We start from the raw sequence: 15,487 nt of genomic DNA on the forward strand, positions 1-15,487 counted from the left end.
GTGGGGTCAAGGTGAGTAATGCTTCGAGCACCCAAACCTAAGGTAAACACCAGGCAATAATGTATACCTCTATCAAGCTTTCAAAGTTCAAACAGCATGACATTTCGTGGACAACCCGCCAGATTAAACTACACAGACTAGAATGGACGACCTTCTCACCCCTGTGAGCACAACCTACCTCAAACCTCGGAATGAGCCTGAGCCACTTTTCACAGAGGTTAAGCCAGCTTCTACCCAAAAGAAACCAGCCAGCATCAGTGACAAGTCGACGGCTGATGAACTTATCGATGCATTAAAAAGTCAACCAGACTACGATACACTTATTTCGGTACTGAATTTTCTAAATAACCCAAAATCTGCGTCGAGTAACTTCTCATTCTCGACACCCAATCCCAAAACTGCGTCTATCATCCATTTGCTGGTCTCGGAAATCGCATCAAATTACTGGACACTTTTACTTGAGGGAAACATCGAAGATGATGCAAAGGGCAAAACAGAACTTCCGCGAGATGCGGATCTTTTTCTTGGCTGTCTACGCAGTCTGACAGGTCTTAACGCTGTCATCACACAACTGCGAGTTCTCATTCAAGAGTCACGGCTAGGGGGGAAAGAAGAGAAGAGAGTAGACTTATCAATCAACGCCGGCATTCTGTTGAGTATTCTATCTTCCATTATTGGTAGTGCCCGGTCAATTCCCACGATGTGGAGCTCATCGACCAAAGGAATTTCCAATGCCGCTCTGCAAAGAGTTCAGTGTCAGAAACTTGCATCAATTCTCACGAACGGTCAGATTGTGTCAATCGCAGCGGAAGCTTTAGAAGTCATGGGACGCGATCAAGTCGACGATGGGGTTCACTGGATTGCTGACGGACTACGATATAGCAGATGGGTAGGAAATGCTATTGTGTCATGGGTTCATTCATCACCTGAACCCGATGGCATGACCTTCGCTTGTGAGTTGTTCCAGAAGTCGCTGTCGCTGCACCATTCAGGTAAGACACATAAGGATTCCAACTATTGATACTTGCTGATGCTTATTCCGCAGAAACTCTTATCAAAATTGCAATCGACGGACTTCTTCTTTCCAAAAGAAACTCAATTTCAACCTTCATACAACTTGCTCTCAGCCAACATCGAACTTCTAAGAAGGTATTCCATGTTTTACTCCAGCACCTTTCACAGAAATACTTGAATCGTCTGAGCCTGGAAGACACACACCCCGACGACAAGGTTTCTGCCGTTGCTGGGCTTCTCATGGAAGTCGCATTGAATGACGAAACGAGAAGAGATGTTCTTATCAACTGGTGTGCATCTTCATCAGGCGCTGGTGTTGGCGATGGAGTAGGTATACGCCGAGCTGTCGTAGCTGCACTCGCACAAGACCGAGAAGCGATTACTGCAGTACTGGAGAAAAGCATTGCACAATTTGGAGATGAGCTGTACATCAGACATTCAGCAATGCTTCAGCAAGATGGTAACGACTATCCCGACGTGTTTCATCTACATGCTTGCTGACATTTTGTAGCACATACCCAAATCCTGCTCCTTGCCGCTGGCTACGTACACAGAGTTTCTCCAATGAAATTGACGTTGCTCATGCGAGTGGGCACTTACATGAACACCATCTCCAATCGCATCGGTTCCACACAGCCCAGAGCTCAGTTTCTTGGTTTGGTAGTTGGGGAATCATTGTCTGCTCTGATCGATGATAAGAAACAGAGGCTCGATTTCAAGATGGTGCAGACAGAAACAGAGGAAGCGCAGCAATTAAAGAGCCTAACCAAGGTTTCTGATCGTGTTGGCCCTATCGACCCTATCCTATTCGACCACGCAACTGAGACTGTCCCTCAGAAGCGGAAACCTTCAACGCCAAGCGAGGCTCTTCAAAAGAAAGCCAAGCAAAACAAGAAGCCTGTTGTTACTGAAGCCAAGCCAAAAGCTATTATCGAGGAGATTGATTCTTCAGAAGAGGACGACGATCTCGTCCCTTACTCGAAGGACTCTGACCCTGAAGACTCGGATGACGACGCAACACTTGTACAACGCAACAAGCCCAAACCACCTGTTTATATCAGAGATCTCATCTCGTATTTCAGAGACTCTGAATCATACGACAAACAGTTGCTTGCTCTACAGACAGCTCCAATTCTCATCAGACGCAAGGCCAATTATGGAACCGAGGTAAGTTTCCACGCTGATGAGTTGGCTGGGCTTTTGGTGGGCATACAAGACAAGTTTGAGATCGAAAATTTCGATGATTTACGGTTACACGGTATGGTAGCGCTTGTTGTCTCTCAACCCAAGACTATGGCCCCGTGGTTTGCTCGAACTTTCTTCGAGGGTGACTATTCCCTCCACCAACGGACATCAATACTTGTCACATTGGGCCTGTCAGCCCGAGAACTGGCGGGTTTCGAAGTATCTCAATACCAGTCGGCTGCTGCCTTTCCCTCAAAGCGGCTACCTGAAAAGATGGAGCAACTTTATATTGGCTCGGGAAATGATAGCAGCACCCTGCCGTCGTCCCAGCTGAAAGCGCTCCCATCAACTGCTCTCGAGAATATTTCACAGTCGCTGACATCTTCATTCCTTGCCCCGCTTGCTGCAGAAGCAGCCGATGCCAACACAGGCCCTGATATTTTGAAGCTTCAAAGCTTCACGGCCCGCTACAAGTCCAAATCTAGTTCCAAACCTCGTATGCGTGCTATTCCCAATACGACTGCCGCTCTGCTTGCGACATCCTTCTTCTCCCCACTCACGGCACATTTCCAGGTCGCGCTTCGTTCTGCCAAACCAATCATACTCAACCATGCACTTCTGGCGCTCTACCTACAGACGTTAGGTATTGTTGTTCACGCCGCTGGGCCCTCCACACTTTCGCTGCCACAGTTGACCGCGGAGCTATGGGACTTGCTTCTGGGCGTTCGTGTACACGTTTTTGGCGATCTCGGCGCCATGAAAGGGTGGCTCGTGGCTATGGCGTCCCTGCTGGAAGTAAATGGCGGCAGCATGCGTCGGCTTTGTGAAACCCAAGGCAGAGAGGTAATGGAGACTAGGGAATGGGTCGCAATGGTGTTCGAGAAGACTAGAGGGGAGGATGGTGGGGAGGAGAACGAGGTCAAAATGCTGGCGGCAGGAGTTTTGATCAGGTTGGGAGAGGCCATCGAAAGGTACCAAGCTTTGCTAATGGGAGACCTGGTCGGATTCCAATAAGCCAAATGCAGGAGCTTGGTGAATGGGGGGAAATTTTTGAATATTCTATTCGTGATTTATTATGATCATATATCGCATTGCACAATATCCAGCTTTTAACCAGTATTCAATGTAATGGCAAGCCATTTCCGAACTCCATGATCACACGGTGTTATATAATTAATTCCCATATACATTCGTGAATGTCTTCAAGGGGTCTCAATAGACTCCATCCTTGTCGTGCTCGCTCTTCGAAGTGGAAGACCCGACAAGTATGTATTCGCGTGGCTGAGATGATCGCTTAGGCTCATGGCCATGCGCCGAAGCTCCTCCTTGACATGTTCTGATGAGGCCTGGCCTTCCATAACTTGGGGTGAGGGTGCAGTAGGTGCAGGCGGAAGGAATGGCTGTTGTTGTTGATAAGATCGAGGGTAGTCGTCCCGAACTGGTGACCGATCTAGTTGAGGCTGAAGTGGAGGAGGTTGAAGGTCAGGGGCGGCAAGCGTTTGTGGAGTGAAAGATTCAGGATCGGTATCGGCGAACTCGCTAAGGGAGTAAGGTCTTTCACTCGGGGCGTTCCCGTTGGTCTGGGAAGATTGGGGTTGTCCCTGGGGTTGATATAGGGGTAACTGTGTTTGCTGGTAGGACATCTGAGGATCATGTCGCTGGGTGTTATTGAGCGAAAGGTCCGCAACCGCATTTGCAAACTCAGAATCATCAGATACATAGATGGATGGTTCTCGTATACTGTTGGGCATAAGGTAAAGAGAGGCGTGCTTTTCTAGCTGGAAAGGATCGGCCCCTCCTAACTCTGAGCCAGCCAATGATCCTACGTCCGAGTGTGATGTGGACGGCCTTGTATAGTCGCTCATAGGAATGGGATCAGCTAGACCCATGTCTAAGTCAATGAGACTGCCTGACGACGCTCGGTTGTTGACTGGGGAGGGAACCGCAAGGTCATTGAACTGCGCCGAAGGCTGGATTGGCTCTGTCGGAGGGTGGATCAGGCGGCTGGTACTTGGCCCTTGGTCATCGTTGAACGGAAATCTGAACATTTCGGGGTTTGCTGAGGCGGGAGGGGCCATGGAAGGGAACTTCCAATCTCGTGTTCTGCGGTTGTTGTTCATCATATCTGCTGGATCACTAAGTGGTGGTTTATTATAGGAGACATCTCCAAAGTCATAGTCGGTCGATGCTCTGGGATCTCCAGCTCTGATTGTGTTCAGGTCAACAAATTCGGAGAGGTTGCTACCATCTAGGGACATGTCAAGATCAATCAGGGATTCTCTCACTCCAGGGGACTGAGATGAGTCGTCTCTTAGCGGTAAATCCGACGCAGGAGGGGGGGGTGGAGGGGTGAAATCGGCAGTAGGCGGAGGAAACGGACGACCATAATATGCTCGTGAGTTGTCCTCGTAGTTCGATATCGTATTTGGGTCAAATAGCTTTTCTAGTGGTGCCTTGACGGAAGGAAGGTGAGGTGGCGGACGTCGACGTGATTTTGGCTTTTGGGTTCTGGAAGCATCGTCGAATTCATCCTGCTTGAAGTCGACGTTGGAGCCATAAACATCAAACACAGCTTGAGCGTCGCCAGTTTGGAGCACCTGTTGATCGAACGCAGCGGTTGTACTGAAATTCCACTCATCATTGTCCAAGGCCAGGCTAGCGAGGTCAGGTGGCCCTTGGGCTCCTCCTGCGGAGAAGAGAGACTTGCGAACACCGCCTTGAGCTTCCCACAACTTGTAGCCTCTAACCAAGTGTGCCAAGCTCGAAGCAGGATAAGCATCCTGTGTGTTGAATATGTAACGGTGTCTCTGAATTTGCTCAATTGGTGGGCGTTTCTTAGGGTCATCAACCAAGCAATACGCCACGAGGTCCTTCAACCCTTGGGAATATCGGTCGCCTTCAAGTCGAGGGATGTGTTGTTTGAGGTATGAGCCTAGTCTGTTGAAGTCCATCATGCCTGCAGCTACGCTTGGTGGTAGACCCGATGCAATTTCATAGACCATGGCGCCAAAAGCCCATATATCCACCTCAGTACCATAAGAAGCCGCAGGGTCGAACAGTTCTGGGGCCATCCAATGGGGTGTACCAATGACTGTTGAGCGCTTGTCGAATTTGGTTTCGATAACACCAGCAACTCCAAAATCACAAAGCTGAACGTTTCCCTCCTCCGTGACTAAGATATTGGCACACTTGATGTCTCTGTGGATGATACCCTGGCCGTGAACCCAGTAGACAGCTTCGGCCACTTCGCGCAAAATGGGAATAATCCATTTCTCCTGAAGGCCGCCTGGTGAGGTTGGTTTCATAAGGGTAGCCACGCTGCCTCCAGCGCAGTATTCTGTAATCATCCACATGGACTGCCCGACAGGAAGAGCATCGATAACATGATTGATGTTCTTGGCGCCACTGTTGCTGAGCAGTTGCAGGGCACTAATTTCCTTGAGCAAGTCGCTATATGTATCGGCGAGCTTGGGGTTAACTGTGTCACTCTCTTCAATGTCAATGATTTTGACGGCAACCAGCTGATTCGTTGTTAGAGAGGTGGCCTTGTAGACCCGACCAAAACTGCCTTTGCCAATGAGCTCTGACAGTCGATACTGTGGAGGGTCCTTTCCGACTTTTGAGCACTGCTCGGCAACCACTTTTTGCATTTTCTTTGCATCCTCAATCGCTTTCTGCTTTGTGACCGAAAAGTCCGGTCCTCTGACTTGAAGCGACGCCATGATGATGAATGTTGTGAGGCCTGTCTCGGGTTGCTTAGCAGGGGATGTGTAACTAAGCTAAGATCGCTTGAGCTTGATATGCCTGGTTGGTTCACTTCATGATAGCCTGGACATGTGATGCAAGTGAGAGGAGATGGAAATTGGACTGAGTGCGAGCTATGAGAAAGAAGGCGAGGAGTGATGAGTGGAGGTGAGTTTTTGGCGATGTCGAAAGCGTTGAATGAATTGGGTTTGTTGTAACATTCAATGTTGCATATTTGGAAAGGGGCCTTTGACGCTTTCCCTAAGTTACAGGTCACGGTGGTAGCCAATGAGCGGACTTAACAACGCTGTGGCGGGGCAGTCTTGGGTGGCTAATGCGAAAAGACAGCCTCATCTCCAATTCCCTTCAGTTGGGCGCTGTATTGGCGTTGGCGGCCAATTGCAATCATGATACGACGATGAAACTAGAACTGTCACATTCCGAGCAAGATACAATAATTTGTCATTAAGAAGGTCAATTCTCATAGGTGATTTATTATCCTTTGATCTACCCTTCAGTCGTGTGTCTGACGTTTGTCCTTATCTTAATTTCTTTTATCGTTATTGCTGAGTCGGGTGTTTTATTCCCCAAACACCAAGTTTACCTTGATCAGAATTGAACAGTTCGCATAACGACAATCATCATATTGAAGATTTCTATATCCCCCTAACACACAATATATCTTTGCGATCACATCCATCACGAAATTCGGACAAGGCGACTCACTTCACCAACCATGTTTCAGACAACCGCCCAGATACAGCACACATCGCCTATCTCCTCGACTACTGCAGCCCCAAAAGCCATAGAGATGCTCCACGATCATGTTTTCTTCTTACAGTGCAATCCTTATATGTCCAAATTCGAAGCCATACCCACCCCGGACCCTACTCCATCGGTTCCTGACATACTTGAGGTCAAGCCTATCGCAGCACCAGACTGTTATTCGGTCACAGACCGAATTCATACCTTGCCAGCAGGGCTCTGGGATTCCGATGTGATTAGTTCATATGAGTTTTTTGACCTGGAAAGCGGTGTGTTTGTGAGAACGCGAGGGCCAATGGGTCTGGTACTTGAGACTGTTTGGAAGATTAAAGAATCTGAGTGTGGAAACCTGGAGATCGTGGAGCAGGTCTCCATTACATGCTCTAGGCTGATCATGGGTATGATCAAAAGCTCGTGTGAGGCTGGATGGAAAGGGGTCCACGGAAAGATGCTTGAGAGGATAGAAGAGTCTTCATAAGCGAATACTTTCAACAATACCCTAAGAACAATAATTGGACGGTAAAGTCAGGTTATGGCCCTGCAGTACGTGGCGATGTCGTACTGGGAGTTGTTTCCTGCCAAAGTCGTGTCTCCAATGCTCACCAACAATGCTGCCACGCTACCCCGACTAGCTCTAGGACCGGAGTTCACGATAGATGTAGTACCTATACTCTGACAGAAATCACAGCATATGTACTGACATAAGATACTCTTGTATTAAGCCAATGAGAAAGTATGCGCTCCAGTCTTGTTCTTGCCTCAAATAAGCATCGTCCCAGGCAACAGTTATAAACTTCAGCCCCAAGCAGGCAACAACAGGAACCTAACAACCCAAGTGAGTTATACCTTTTTCTTAGATTGGCCACCTGCCAAAGCGGCAAAGCCAGCTCATTATTTACAGGTTGCAGCCAAGCTTCTGCCTAAATAACTTTACCCTCGTGAGTCACTCTTAAAGTTCAACCTCAATGTCAAGGCCATCATGATTATACCGGCCGGGTATAAAAGGAGCGCCTCCTCCAAAGTTTTCTATTTGCTTTCCTTTCTTCTTCACCTTCTTCTTTGCCGTAAGGCTCGGATCAAAGTGTAGTAACTGTTCTTGTTGAGGCTAACCCCTCAACACGGGTCGTATACTGGCTCGATACTGCTCTAATTTTTGGATTATTGGTGATGGCTCAACGGCGCTTGCGTGGTTGAATCGTTTCCAGGGTGTCCTTGGTATTACACTGTCTCCAAGCGATGCGCACATGTTTGTGTCTCACAGTACATTCATCATTATGCTTTCATTGCATCTTGGCTGGTATATCCAGCGGTGCGAAGAAGGTCACTTCCGCTGCAAATAGGTATTGTATTACTATACATTGAGAGCAGCTGAAGTTAAATGGAGAGAGAGTTGTGAAGGGCTGTTGCACATTCCTCACAACCGAACTTTGCTGGATGGTAGACCAAGTTCAGATCCACGTCGAAATAAATAAATTCTCGCGATTTGTCTTAAGCATTGTACCAAGTTAGAGAGAGGCGTTGCGAAGAGGCAGCCATGGGTTTGCTATGTACTATCGTCACGTGATCGCGCGACACCCACTTTGCCACCCATCGCGCTTTCGCGTTAAGATGTTCAAAGCATCCCACTTCATTTTCGGTTGGCTGCTGATTTTCCAGGACATCCTTGCATGCATTCTTTGCCTTATTCTCATTGTCTTGACGACAACTAAAGGACCTGGGCCTCTTTTTCAGTCCTCCATTCCGCCCAAGACAAAGTCAATACTCACTATTTCACTGGCTATCACCATGGTGGCACCGAAAAAGTCCAGCCAGTCTCATACACCGAAGAAGACTACCTCGCATTTACCCAAAAAGCCAGTCAAGGCCAATCAAAGTATCCTTAGCTTTTTTAAAAAGGCCGAAAAACATGAGGCCTCTCTGTTTCTTGGGGCTGCGCCGGACCCTATTGAGCACGAAGATCTCTACACTGCCGATGACGCCGACGACTCGATCCGATGCAATGAGACCGAATCGCCCAACAAAAAGCGGAAACTGGGCGAAGAACCCGAGCAATTTCCCAAGATAAACGTCTCAGTAAAAGCTGAACAGGTGGCCGTGGCTGAAGACCGACCCTCACCCGCCAAGGGTGATGGCGAACCCCCACGGAAGTCAATAAAATCTAAGATCAAGACTCCATTCGTAATGGACTCGGACAGTGAGGATGAGCCCGAAGACGATTCCATGGCCACAAACAACAAGCCTGAAAAGAATGGCCAATGTACGGAGCTTTCCCCGCAAAACGAGGTCCAGACGGACGGTTTTACTAAAATCGATGAAAAGAAGGAAGCAGATATTACCACACAAGCCTTGAAACGGGAAGATTCAACATACCAACAATTCGACGATCTTGGAGAAATAGTAGACGAGGAGTTCCCAGATCTGAACGATCTCGAAGGGGAAGAAATGCGAGTAATGCGCTACATGAGAGAGCAAGCTAGGTTAGAAGCGGAGGAAGCTGGGATTTCAAGCGAAGACCTGGCCGATGACCCCCTTGACGATGATCATATGACAGAGTGCTGTCCTATATGCAGCGGGAGCCTGGCTGGGATCTCCATCGATGTAGCAACACGGCATGTCAACTCCTGCCTCGATGGACACCCGATCCCGTTGCCAAAACCGGAGCAAACAACACCAGAACGAATCAAGTCGGAGAAACCAACTTCAGCGATCCTTGTTTCGACACCTGAAGTCGAACCGACCGATGTTAGCAAAAGATTTGCACGGGCTGCTGTTCCCAGGCCCGGTCAGGCGAACCCTTTCGAAGTTATAAGTCCTGGCCCGGCACCGAAGTCTGCTTTCTCGAAACTCATGTCCAATAATGCCGAAGATTCAGCATGGCAAGAGGCTGCTGCTGCTGAGCACGCTTCTCGAGGAAAGCAAGCATATGAGAGGACGTGCCCTTTCTACAAGATCATGCCCGGATTTTCCATTTGCGTGGACGCTTTCCGGTATGGCGCCGTCCAGGGTTGCAAAGCATATTTCTTGAGTCATTTTCACAGTGACCACTATATCGGTCTTACAGCAAGATGGTGCCACGGCCCTATATACTGCAGCAAAGTCACAGGCAGTCTTGTCAGAAATCAACTTCGTACAGCGGCAAAATGGGTTGTGGAGCTTGAATTCGACAAATCCTATGACATACCAGGGACAGAAGGCGCGAAAGTAACGATGATACCAGCAAATCATTGTCCTGGAAGTTCTCTCTTCCTTTTTGAAAAGACTATGAAGCAAGACCCCAACAGCCGTGTTCAACGCATATTACATTGTGGAGACTTCCGTGCTTGCCCTGCTCATGTCAAGCATCCTCTCCTCAAGCCAGAGACTATCGATGCGATCTCCGGAAAGGCCAAGCAACAAAAGATTGATATCTGCTACTTGGACACCACGTATCTCAATCCACGATATTCTTTTCCACCCCAGAACGATGTTATCAAGGCCTGCGCCGATCTTTGTGGCTCATTGTCTCCTGATCCCAACTGCAAAGACGATATTTGGGAAAAGGCTAGCGGACAAGGGACTCCAGCAGTCAGCAAGTTCTTCCCAAACACAAAACCGGATGAGAACGCAAAAGTCGACACCAAAAAGAAACACCCTCAACGGCTGCTCGTAATTTGCGGCACGTACTCTATTGGAAAAGAACGCATATGCATCTCCATTGCCAAAGCACTCAAGTCCAAAATCTTTGCATCGCCTGGCAAGATCAGGATTTGCAAACAGCTGGACGACCCAGAGCTCACGGCGCTCCTTACATCTGATCCCCTCGAGGCACAGGTGCATATGCAGATGTTGATGGAGATCCGTGCAGAAACTCTCCAAGAATACCTAAATAGCTATAAGCCGTACTTTAGTCGTATTGTAGGACTTCGGCCAAGTGGTTGGAACTTCCGACCAGCAGGCAAAACCATCGGTGCGAACACACCACCTGGCAGCATTCATACTCAGCAGATCCTTCACGACAAGGGCTGGCGAACACGATTTGGATATAAAGATTTTATTCCGCAGAGAGGCAGTACCAAGGAAGCCATGTGCTTTGGGGTTCCTTACTCAGAACACAGTAGCTTTCGAGAGCTCGCCATGTTTGTTATGAGTCTGAGAATAGAGAAAGTCATCCCAACAGTCAATGTAGGGAGTGAACAGTCAAGAAAGCGCATGAAGGCTTGGATAGACCGCTGGCTTTCGGAAAGAAGGCGGGCTGGATTGGTGATGCCACTCATTGAAGGTGACGACGATGATAAGGTGTCGGAGAAGGAACTCTGGGATGGTAAACCTGGTAAAATCGGCGGAGCTTTTTGGTGATCAATTATGATGTGGAGCGATTTGTATAGTATTCTCTCGAGCGGGAGTTCCATCTGATGACCTGTAATTTTTAGATACCATGTTGACACATCAACGTCAATCGTTTCATGACTCTCGGTTCTGTATGATGTTTAAAAGGGAAAAGAAGAGTATTTCATTATCCACATCAGGAGCAAACGCCTCATGAATTCTCCCTTGTGATCATCCCGGTTTCGATGTAATTATCATTCTCTCCATTTAGTAAGAGTCAACTCCGACATGGTTTATCCTGCCTCTCATCCATCGCCTTGAACCGCTCATTTCGCCTTGGCTTGCTGAGCTGCCGCTTCTGCAACACACGTGTTAGTATACCGTATTGACTTTCTTTGAAAACGCAACTTACCCCTCCGTGTAGCATCCTCCAGCAGCTGTGTGTCAACTGACGCGCCGGGAAGATGAACGTATCTCACAACTGAGCCTCGGATAAAGACGTTCTTGACAGAGCTCTGCGATAATATTAAGTCAGCTATCTGTTTTCTTTCAAGACGCCCAGGATAAGGGTATACTCGACATACAAGATGAGGGTACTTGAGCTCCTCAACAACCTGAATGTCATCGAGCTTGATGTTGAGGTACTGGTCCACACTCTTGAGAATTCCCTTTAGCTGAATGTCGTTCTTGAGCTCTACAGTGACCTCATGGTCGATGAGTGTCTTGAAAAAGCTGTATGAATAGCGTGTCAGTGTGCGAACAAGGGCGTTAACCACACAGAAGATAGTTCGATGGTACCTAAAAAAGAGCATGATGTCGGTGGCTTTTTCGCGCTTGAGAGCCGGATAAATCGATTATTTTTTGGGGGGGGGGTTACGAGTGTTCGTCTTGTAGTTGAAATCGGTTTTGTATCTCGAGCGAGTTTCTGTATCGAGGAAGGCGCTTAGATGTTTGTTTGGTGGTGCAAGATCTCCATCATGATAGCGTCTACAGCCAAGGCATCGTTGACTATGATCACGTGACCGTTCATGATTCACCAGCAACTCACGCAATGATCTCGAATCAACAGTAATTCATCAATGGTTTCTTTAATCTGTGGCTTGTTTACATGGATATCTCTTTGGCATTCATACGTCTGTTTGGATGAAGAATCATGCTCAGGTAGTTCTTATTGTCTTCTAAATAAAACCAGCTGGCCACGTACACAAGACTGACTGAAAGCCAAGTCCATTCGCGCTGCAGGTAAGACTTGTAAATAATCATACGTCTTTATAGACCTCAAATCCCCGGTTTAATCTTTGGCGGGTTCTCGTGTCCTCTTCTTAGCAACAAACGTCCGACCCTCCTCACACGATTCCCCCTTCCTTGCCTTCAATAAGCAAAAGCCTCCATGTACAACCACGCTATGTATATCAATAGTGTATGGATCCTATCATTTCAACGCCTTGCAAGACTGGAAAATGCCGATTCGTTTTCTTTCGTGATTCGTGAGATTGAGCTTCGTAGTCTACGCTACATAGCGATATAGAGTTGGCGCGTCATCCTCATCAGGGCGCTCAAGATATTCTCTTGCGATGAGATCCTCGATACGCTTCTTGATGAGGGCAACCTCGGGGCGGAAACGGCCGGAGAGTTGTGACAGAACTTCACTAGTGAGCTGCGAGTGAGAAAGCTCCTTTCGAGATCTGCGAGAATTAGTAACTAAAGCTGGCAATAAGACTTAGACTTGTGGCTTACTTCATGATTCGCACAATTGCCGCATCAACAATGTGAGCTCTGGTTTGGTTGTTCTTCTCCTCGGTATTCTTTCGTTCCGTGTTATCTTCGACCTTGGACACCGCGTTAATGATGGGTGCCTTGATTCGTATGGTCTTGCTCTGGAAAGATGCATTGAAAGAAAACTTATCGCCGACTTTCACGGACTTGTTGGCAGGGTCCTTCATCAAGACGCGAGACTTGGGTGCCACAGCAATAGCTGTCAGCGTCCTCATGAGATCTGGAGTTGAGATGTTGGTCTTAGCTTGGATCTCTTCGAAGGTTAATGACTGGCCCTCCTCAAGATCGTTGAAGAGAAGCAAGACAACCATCGCAAAGGTCGGTACGTTGATCTCATATCTTCGCTCCCGAGAGAGCGGGCCAGACTTTCCAGGGATGGCCGGGAAAGTACATTTGACATCTGAACTGCCAGTGGTACCAATCCAGGTGAGCTTGCGTCCATTACGGTTAGTTAAATAGTACTGCTCAAAGCTCGCCTGCAATCGTCGCAGTTCAGGAGGGTACGTGCACGTAACGCGAGATCCTTCACCAATCTGTGTAGTTCGGCCCATGACCTCGGGTGGCCAGTAGTTTGTAGTGAGAACGTTGATGTTAAGGTCGATGGTTTTGCCGCTGCCATCTCCCAGGTCACGAATGTGGTCACGATAGCCGCTGGTGAGTTCTGTTGACGTGACAAGATCTCTGAACATGCCTTCAAACTTGCTGGTGAACTGTTGGCCCAGTTCTTGTTTCATTCGGGAAATGATCTGCTTTTCAACATCATGGCTTTCGGACTTTCCGTGAAGGAGACGTCTTGCCAGATGTCTCTGGTAGTATGTCTGGAATAGATCTCTATCCTGGAGGTATCGAATCAGGACGATGGCTTTCTCTAGAACGACATCGACTTCTGCCTCTGTCTTGCCTTTGATGCCTCTCTTGAGGTTGTCGTCGATGAACAGAGAGACATACTCAGAGCTGCGGCTGAACATATTGATAAAGTCAGAGAAGCTCTTGGTCAATGCGCTTTGAATGATAAGATCTCCTTGAAAGCAACGAGCCCAGAGGTTATCAAACTTGTCCTTCAGACGGAGTACATCGTCTACCCATTTGATGGCAGCAGCTGTCTGCTGCGCCGCGGGGTTTAAGGTCTTTGTCTTTTCCCCTTCACCGGCCTCGTCTCCTTCGCCATGACCAGACGAGAAATCAGTGTTCTTCAGTACCTTCTCAATCTCCAGGCCTAGCTCAACCACGCGACTTTGCAAAATGTCTCGTAAAGCAGTCTTCTTTGAATCAACCCTGGAGATGAGTTTGTAGAGAATCGAGAGGTCGTCAATCTTGTCATTGTCAATCATCCATTTCAGGCCACTCCCTTCAAGAGCCAAAAATTCGGACAGATGCTTGACTATGAGTTCTTGATCAATAGTTTGCGTGACTTTTGGTAATGTCTCTAACTCGATTGTTGTTCCGCATCGATCGATTTCTTCGTTCAGTCGCAGTTGGGTGTGTCGCAACCAGGCTCCGGCATCCGATTCGCGTAGTAGTTTCTCACACTCGGTGGCATAGTATGTCTCGCTGTTCTCGAGGAAGCGAGGTTCAAATACTGTCATGTACAGTTTATCGGTTTCCTTCTCTTCTTCGGTTTCGTAGAGGCTGCTGAGCATTCGACTGCAGCTCCGAATGAGATTTCTGTCGATGATGTCTCCTTCGCGCTCCATATCGATCTGGTCGAGGACCACTGATATAAGGATGTCGATCACCTTGCTCTTTGTGTTCGTGTTCAGCGAAGATCGTAGAATATGATCACGGAAAAGCGCGATGGTGGTGGCGAAAATGGGGGTTCGTTGGGCTTCGAGCTGCGCGTAGCCCCTATCAAGATACATGAGAATATCGGCGGTCATGTTCATAGACATGTTATGATCTTCCCAAGTATCACGCAGCCCTTTGAGGAATCTCTCTCCTGTCTGCCGTCTCTCGTTGACGGACGTCGTCGAGGTTCGTTCGGCGCCAATGTTGATCAGGCTCTTGCTGACCAGTTCTCGAATCTTGGGAATGACATGATCTGCGAACCACTGTTCCTCGAAAGCTTTGACCCTATCATAAAGCAATTCGCCTTTCTTCTTAAGTACCATCTTGTACGCGGCTCGGTACAGCTCCTCGAATGACAGTCGGCTGCAGTTCTTCATGTGGATGTCGCGCAAGGCTTCCTCTAGCATCTTCCAGCAAGCCTCGAAATCGGAACCCTCGGCAGCTTCATTTGGCTAAAGGCAAGGTCTTAATTCAGGATTTAGATACTAACGTTTCAGTGCATCGAACTTACACGCACAATGCGACGAGGAGGACGAATCCTTCCCCGAGCGCCGGCTCCTCCACGTCCCGAGATCATACTTTATGGTAATACAGTCTGGCGATATCGCCCCAGGTAAAGAATTTCGGGATGTCGTAGGTTTTTATGTTTCTTAGGGAAGAATGGAGCTCTGATGCGTTTTCCGCGTTGATCCTGAGCCTTGAATATGGTGGGGTAATGATGGATGCAAGTCGTAGGCTCAGGCGGGGCCGCAGTGAATGGCGAAATCGGCGAATGAACAAAGGAACAAGCAAAGACTAAGTTAAAGAAAAAATTTAGGCGATAAACCTCCAGGCACCAGGTAGAAAGAAGGTAAAGAAAAAGAGGGAAACCCCGTGGCACTGGTAAGGCACGCTTTGAGAGATGGCAAGCTCA

General features: G+C 48.2%; 6 protein-coding genes across 6 annotated transcripts; 3 read left to right on the forward strand and 3 right to left on the reverse strand.

Annotated features, from left to right (window-relative positions):
• The first annotated feature begins 29 nt into the window (after nt 1–29).
• On the forward strand, nt 30–6,157 carry FOXG_00694 (uncharacterized protein). Its single transcript, XM_018377229.1, has 3 exons — nt 30–992; nt 1,046–1,474; nt 1,526–6,157. Exons 1-3 carry the CDS (start codon nt 143–145, stop codon nt 3,211–3,213), a joined length of 2,967 nt encoding a protein of 988 aa, XP_018232917.1. The 5' UTR covers nt 30–142; the 3' UTR covers nt 3,214–6,157.
• FOXG_00695 (STE/STE20/YSK protein kinase) lies at nt 2,212–6,174 on the reverse strand. Its single transcript, XM_018377230.1, has one exon. It carries the CDS (start codon nt 5,919–5,921, stop codon nt 3,402–3,404), a length of 2,520 nt encoding a protein of 839 aa, XP_018232918.1. The 5' UTR covers nt 5,922–6,174; the 3' UTR covers nt 2,212–3,401.
• A 128-nt stretch (nt 6,175–6,302) lies between these two features.
• Nucleotides 6,303–7,454, forward strand: FOXG_17930 (uncharacterized protein). The gene has a single exon (XM_018397947.1). The coding sequence runs from the start codon at nt 6,680–6,682 to the stop codon at nt 7,184–7,186; it is 507 nt and encodes a 168-aa protein (XP_018232919.1). The 5' UTR covers nt 6,303–6,679; the 3' UTR covers nt 7,187–7,454.
• Nucleotides 7,455–8,256: 802 nt separating this feature from the next.
• FOXG_00696 (uncharacterized protein) lies at nt 8,257–11,291 on the forward strand. The gene is made up of 2 exons (XM_018377231.1): nt 8,257–8,965; nt 9,028–11,291. The coding sequence occupies exons 1-2, from the start codon at nt 8,909–8,911 to the stop codon at nt 11,041–11,043; spliced, it is 2,073 nt and encodes a 690-aa protein (XP_018232920.1). The 5' UTR covers nt 8,257–8,908; the 3' UTR covers nt 11,044–11,291.
• FOXG_00697 (U6 snRNA-associated Sm-like protein LSm2) lies at nt 10,934–11,978 on the reverse strand. Its single transcript, XM_018377232.1, has 4 exons — nt 11,812–11,978; nt 11,598–11,745; nt 11,426–11,528; nt 10,934–11,371 (listed from the first exon to the last, which is right to left on the reverse strand). Exons 1-4 carry the CDS (start codon nt 11,823–11,825, stop codon nt 11,340–11,342), a joined length of 297 nt encoding a protein of 98 aa, XP_018232921.1. The 5' UTR covers nt 11,826–11,978; the 3' UTR covers nt 10,934–11,339.
• Nucleotides 11,979–12,120: 142 nt separating this feature from the next.
• Nucleotides 12,121–15,487, reverse strand: FOXG_00698 (Cullin 3). Its single transcript, XM_018377233.1, has 3 exons — nt 15,086–15,487; nt 12,751–15,026; nt 12,121–12,698 (listed from the first exon to the last, which is right to left on the reverse strand). The coding sequence occupies exons 1-3, from the start codon at nt 15,149–15,151 to the stop codon at nt 12,521–12,523; spliced, it is 2,520 nt and encodes an 839-aa protein (XP_018232922.1). The 5' UTR covers nt 15,152–15,487; the 3' UTR covers nt 12,121–12,520.

The sequence above is a fragment of the Fusarium oxysporum genome, chromosome 1 (assembly GCF_000149955.1).
Source record: "Fusarium oxysporum f. sp. lycopersici 4287 chromosome 1, whole genome shotgun sequence".
NCBI classification, from domain to species: domain Eukaryota; kingdom Fungi; phylum Ascomycota; class Sordariomycetes; order Hypocreales; family Nectriaceae; genus Fusarium; species Fusarium oxysporum.

Excerpts from the sequence above, each read along its gene's own strand:
- FOXG_00698 (XM_018377233.1), bottom strand. The coding sequence starts at position 15,151 with ATGATCTCGGGACGTGGAGGAGCCGGCGCTCGGGGAAGGATTCGTCCT. Across the intron at positions 15,027-15,085 it reads CTCCTCGTCGCATTGTGCGT|CCAAATGAAGCTGCCGAGGG; the intron begins GTAAGTTCGATG and ends CCTTGCCTTTAG. Across the intron at positions 12,699-12,750 it reads GCAATTGTGCGAATCATGAA|ATCTCGAAAGGAGCTTTCTC; the intron begins GTAAGCCACAAG and ends TAATTCTCGCAG.
- FOXG_00696 (XM_018377231.1), top strand. The coding sequence starts at position 8,909 with ATGAGCCCGAAGACGATTCCATGGCCACAAACAACAAGCCTGAAAAGA. Across the intron at positions 8,966-9,027 it reads GCCTGAAAAGAATGGCCAAT|AAGGAAGCAGATATTACCAC; the intron begins GTACGGAGCTTT and ends ATCGATGAAAAG.
- FOXG_00697 (XM_018377232.1), bottom strand. Across the intron at positions 11,529-11,597 it reads AGCTCAAGTACCCTCATCTT|AGCTCTGTCAAGAACGTCTT; the intron begins GTATGTCGAGTA and ends ATATTATCGCAG. Across the intron at positions 11,372-11,425 it reads GGAGGATGCTACACGGAGGG|AAGCGGCAGCTCAGCAAGCC; the intron begins GTAAGTTGCGTT and ends CGTGTGTTGCAG.
- FOXG_17930 (XM_018397947.1), top strand. The coding sequence starts at position 6,680 with ATGTTTCAGACAACCGCCCAGATACAGCACACATCGCCTATCTCCTCG.
- FOXG_00695 (XM_018377230.1), bottom strand. The coding sequence starts at position 5,921 with ATGGCGTCGCTTCAAGTCAGAGGACCGGACTTTTCGGTCACAAAGCAG.
- FOXG_00694 (XM_018377229.1), top strand. The coding sequence starts at position 143 with ATGGACGACCTTCTCACCCCTGTGAGCACAACCTACCTCAAACCTCGG. Across the intron at positions 993-1,045 it reads GCTGTCGCTGCACCATTCAG|AAACTCTTATCAAAATTGCA; the intron begins GTAAGACACATA and ends CTTATTCCGCAG. Across the intron at positions 1,475-1,525 it reads AGCAATGCTTCAGCAAGATG|CACATACCCAAATCCTGCTC; the intron begins GTAACGACTATC and ends GACATTTTGTAG.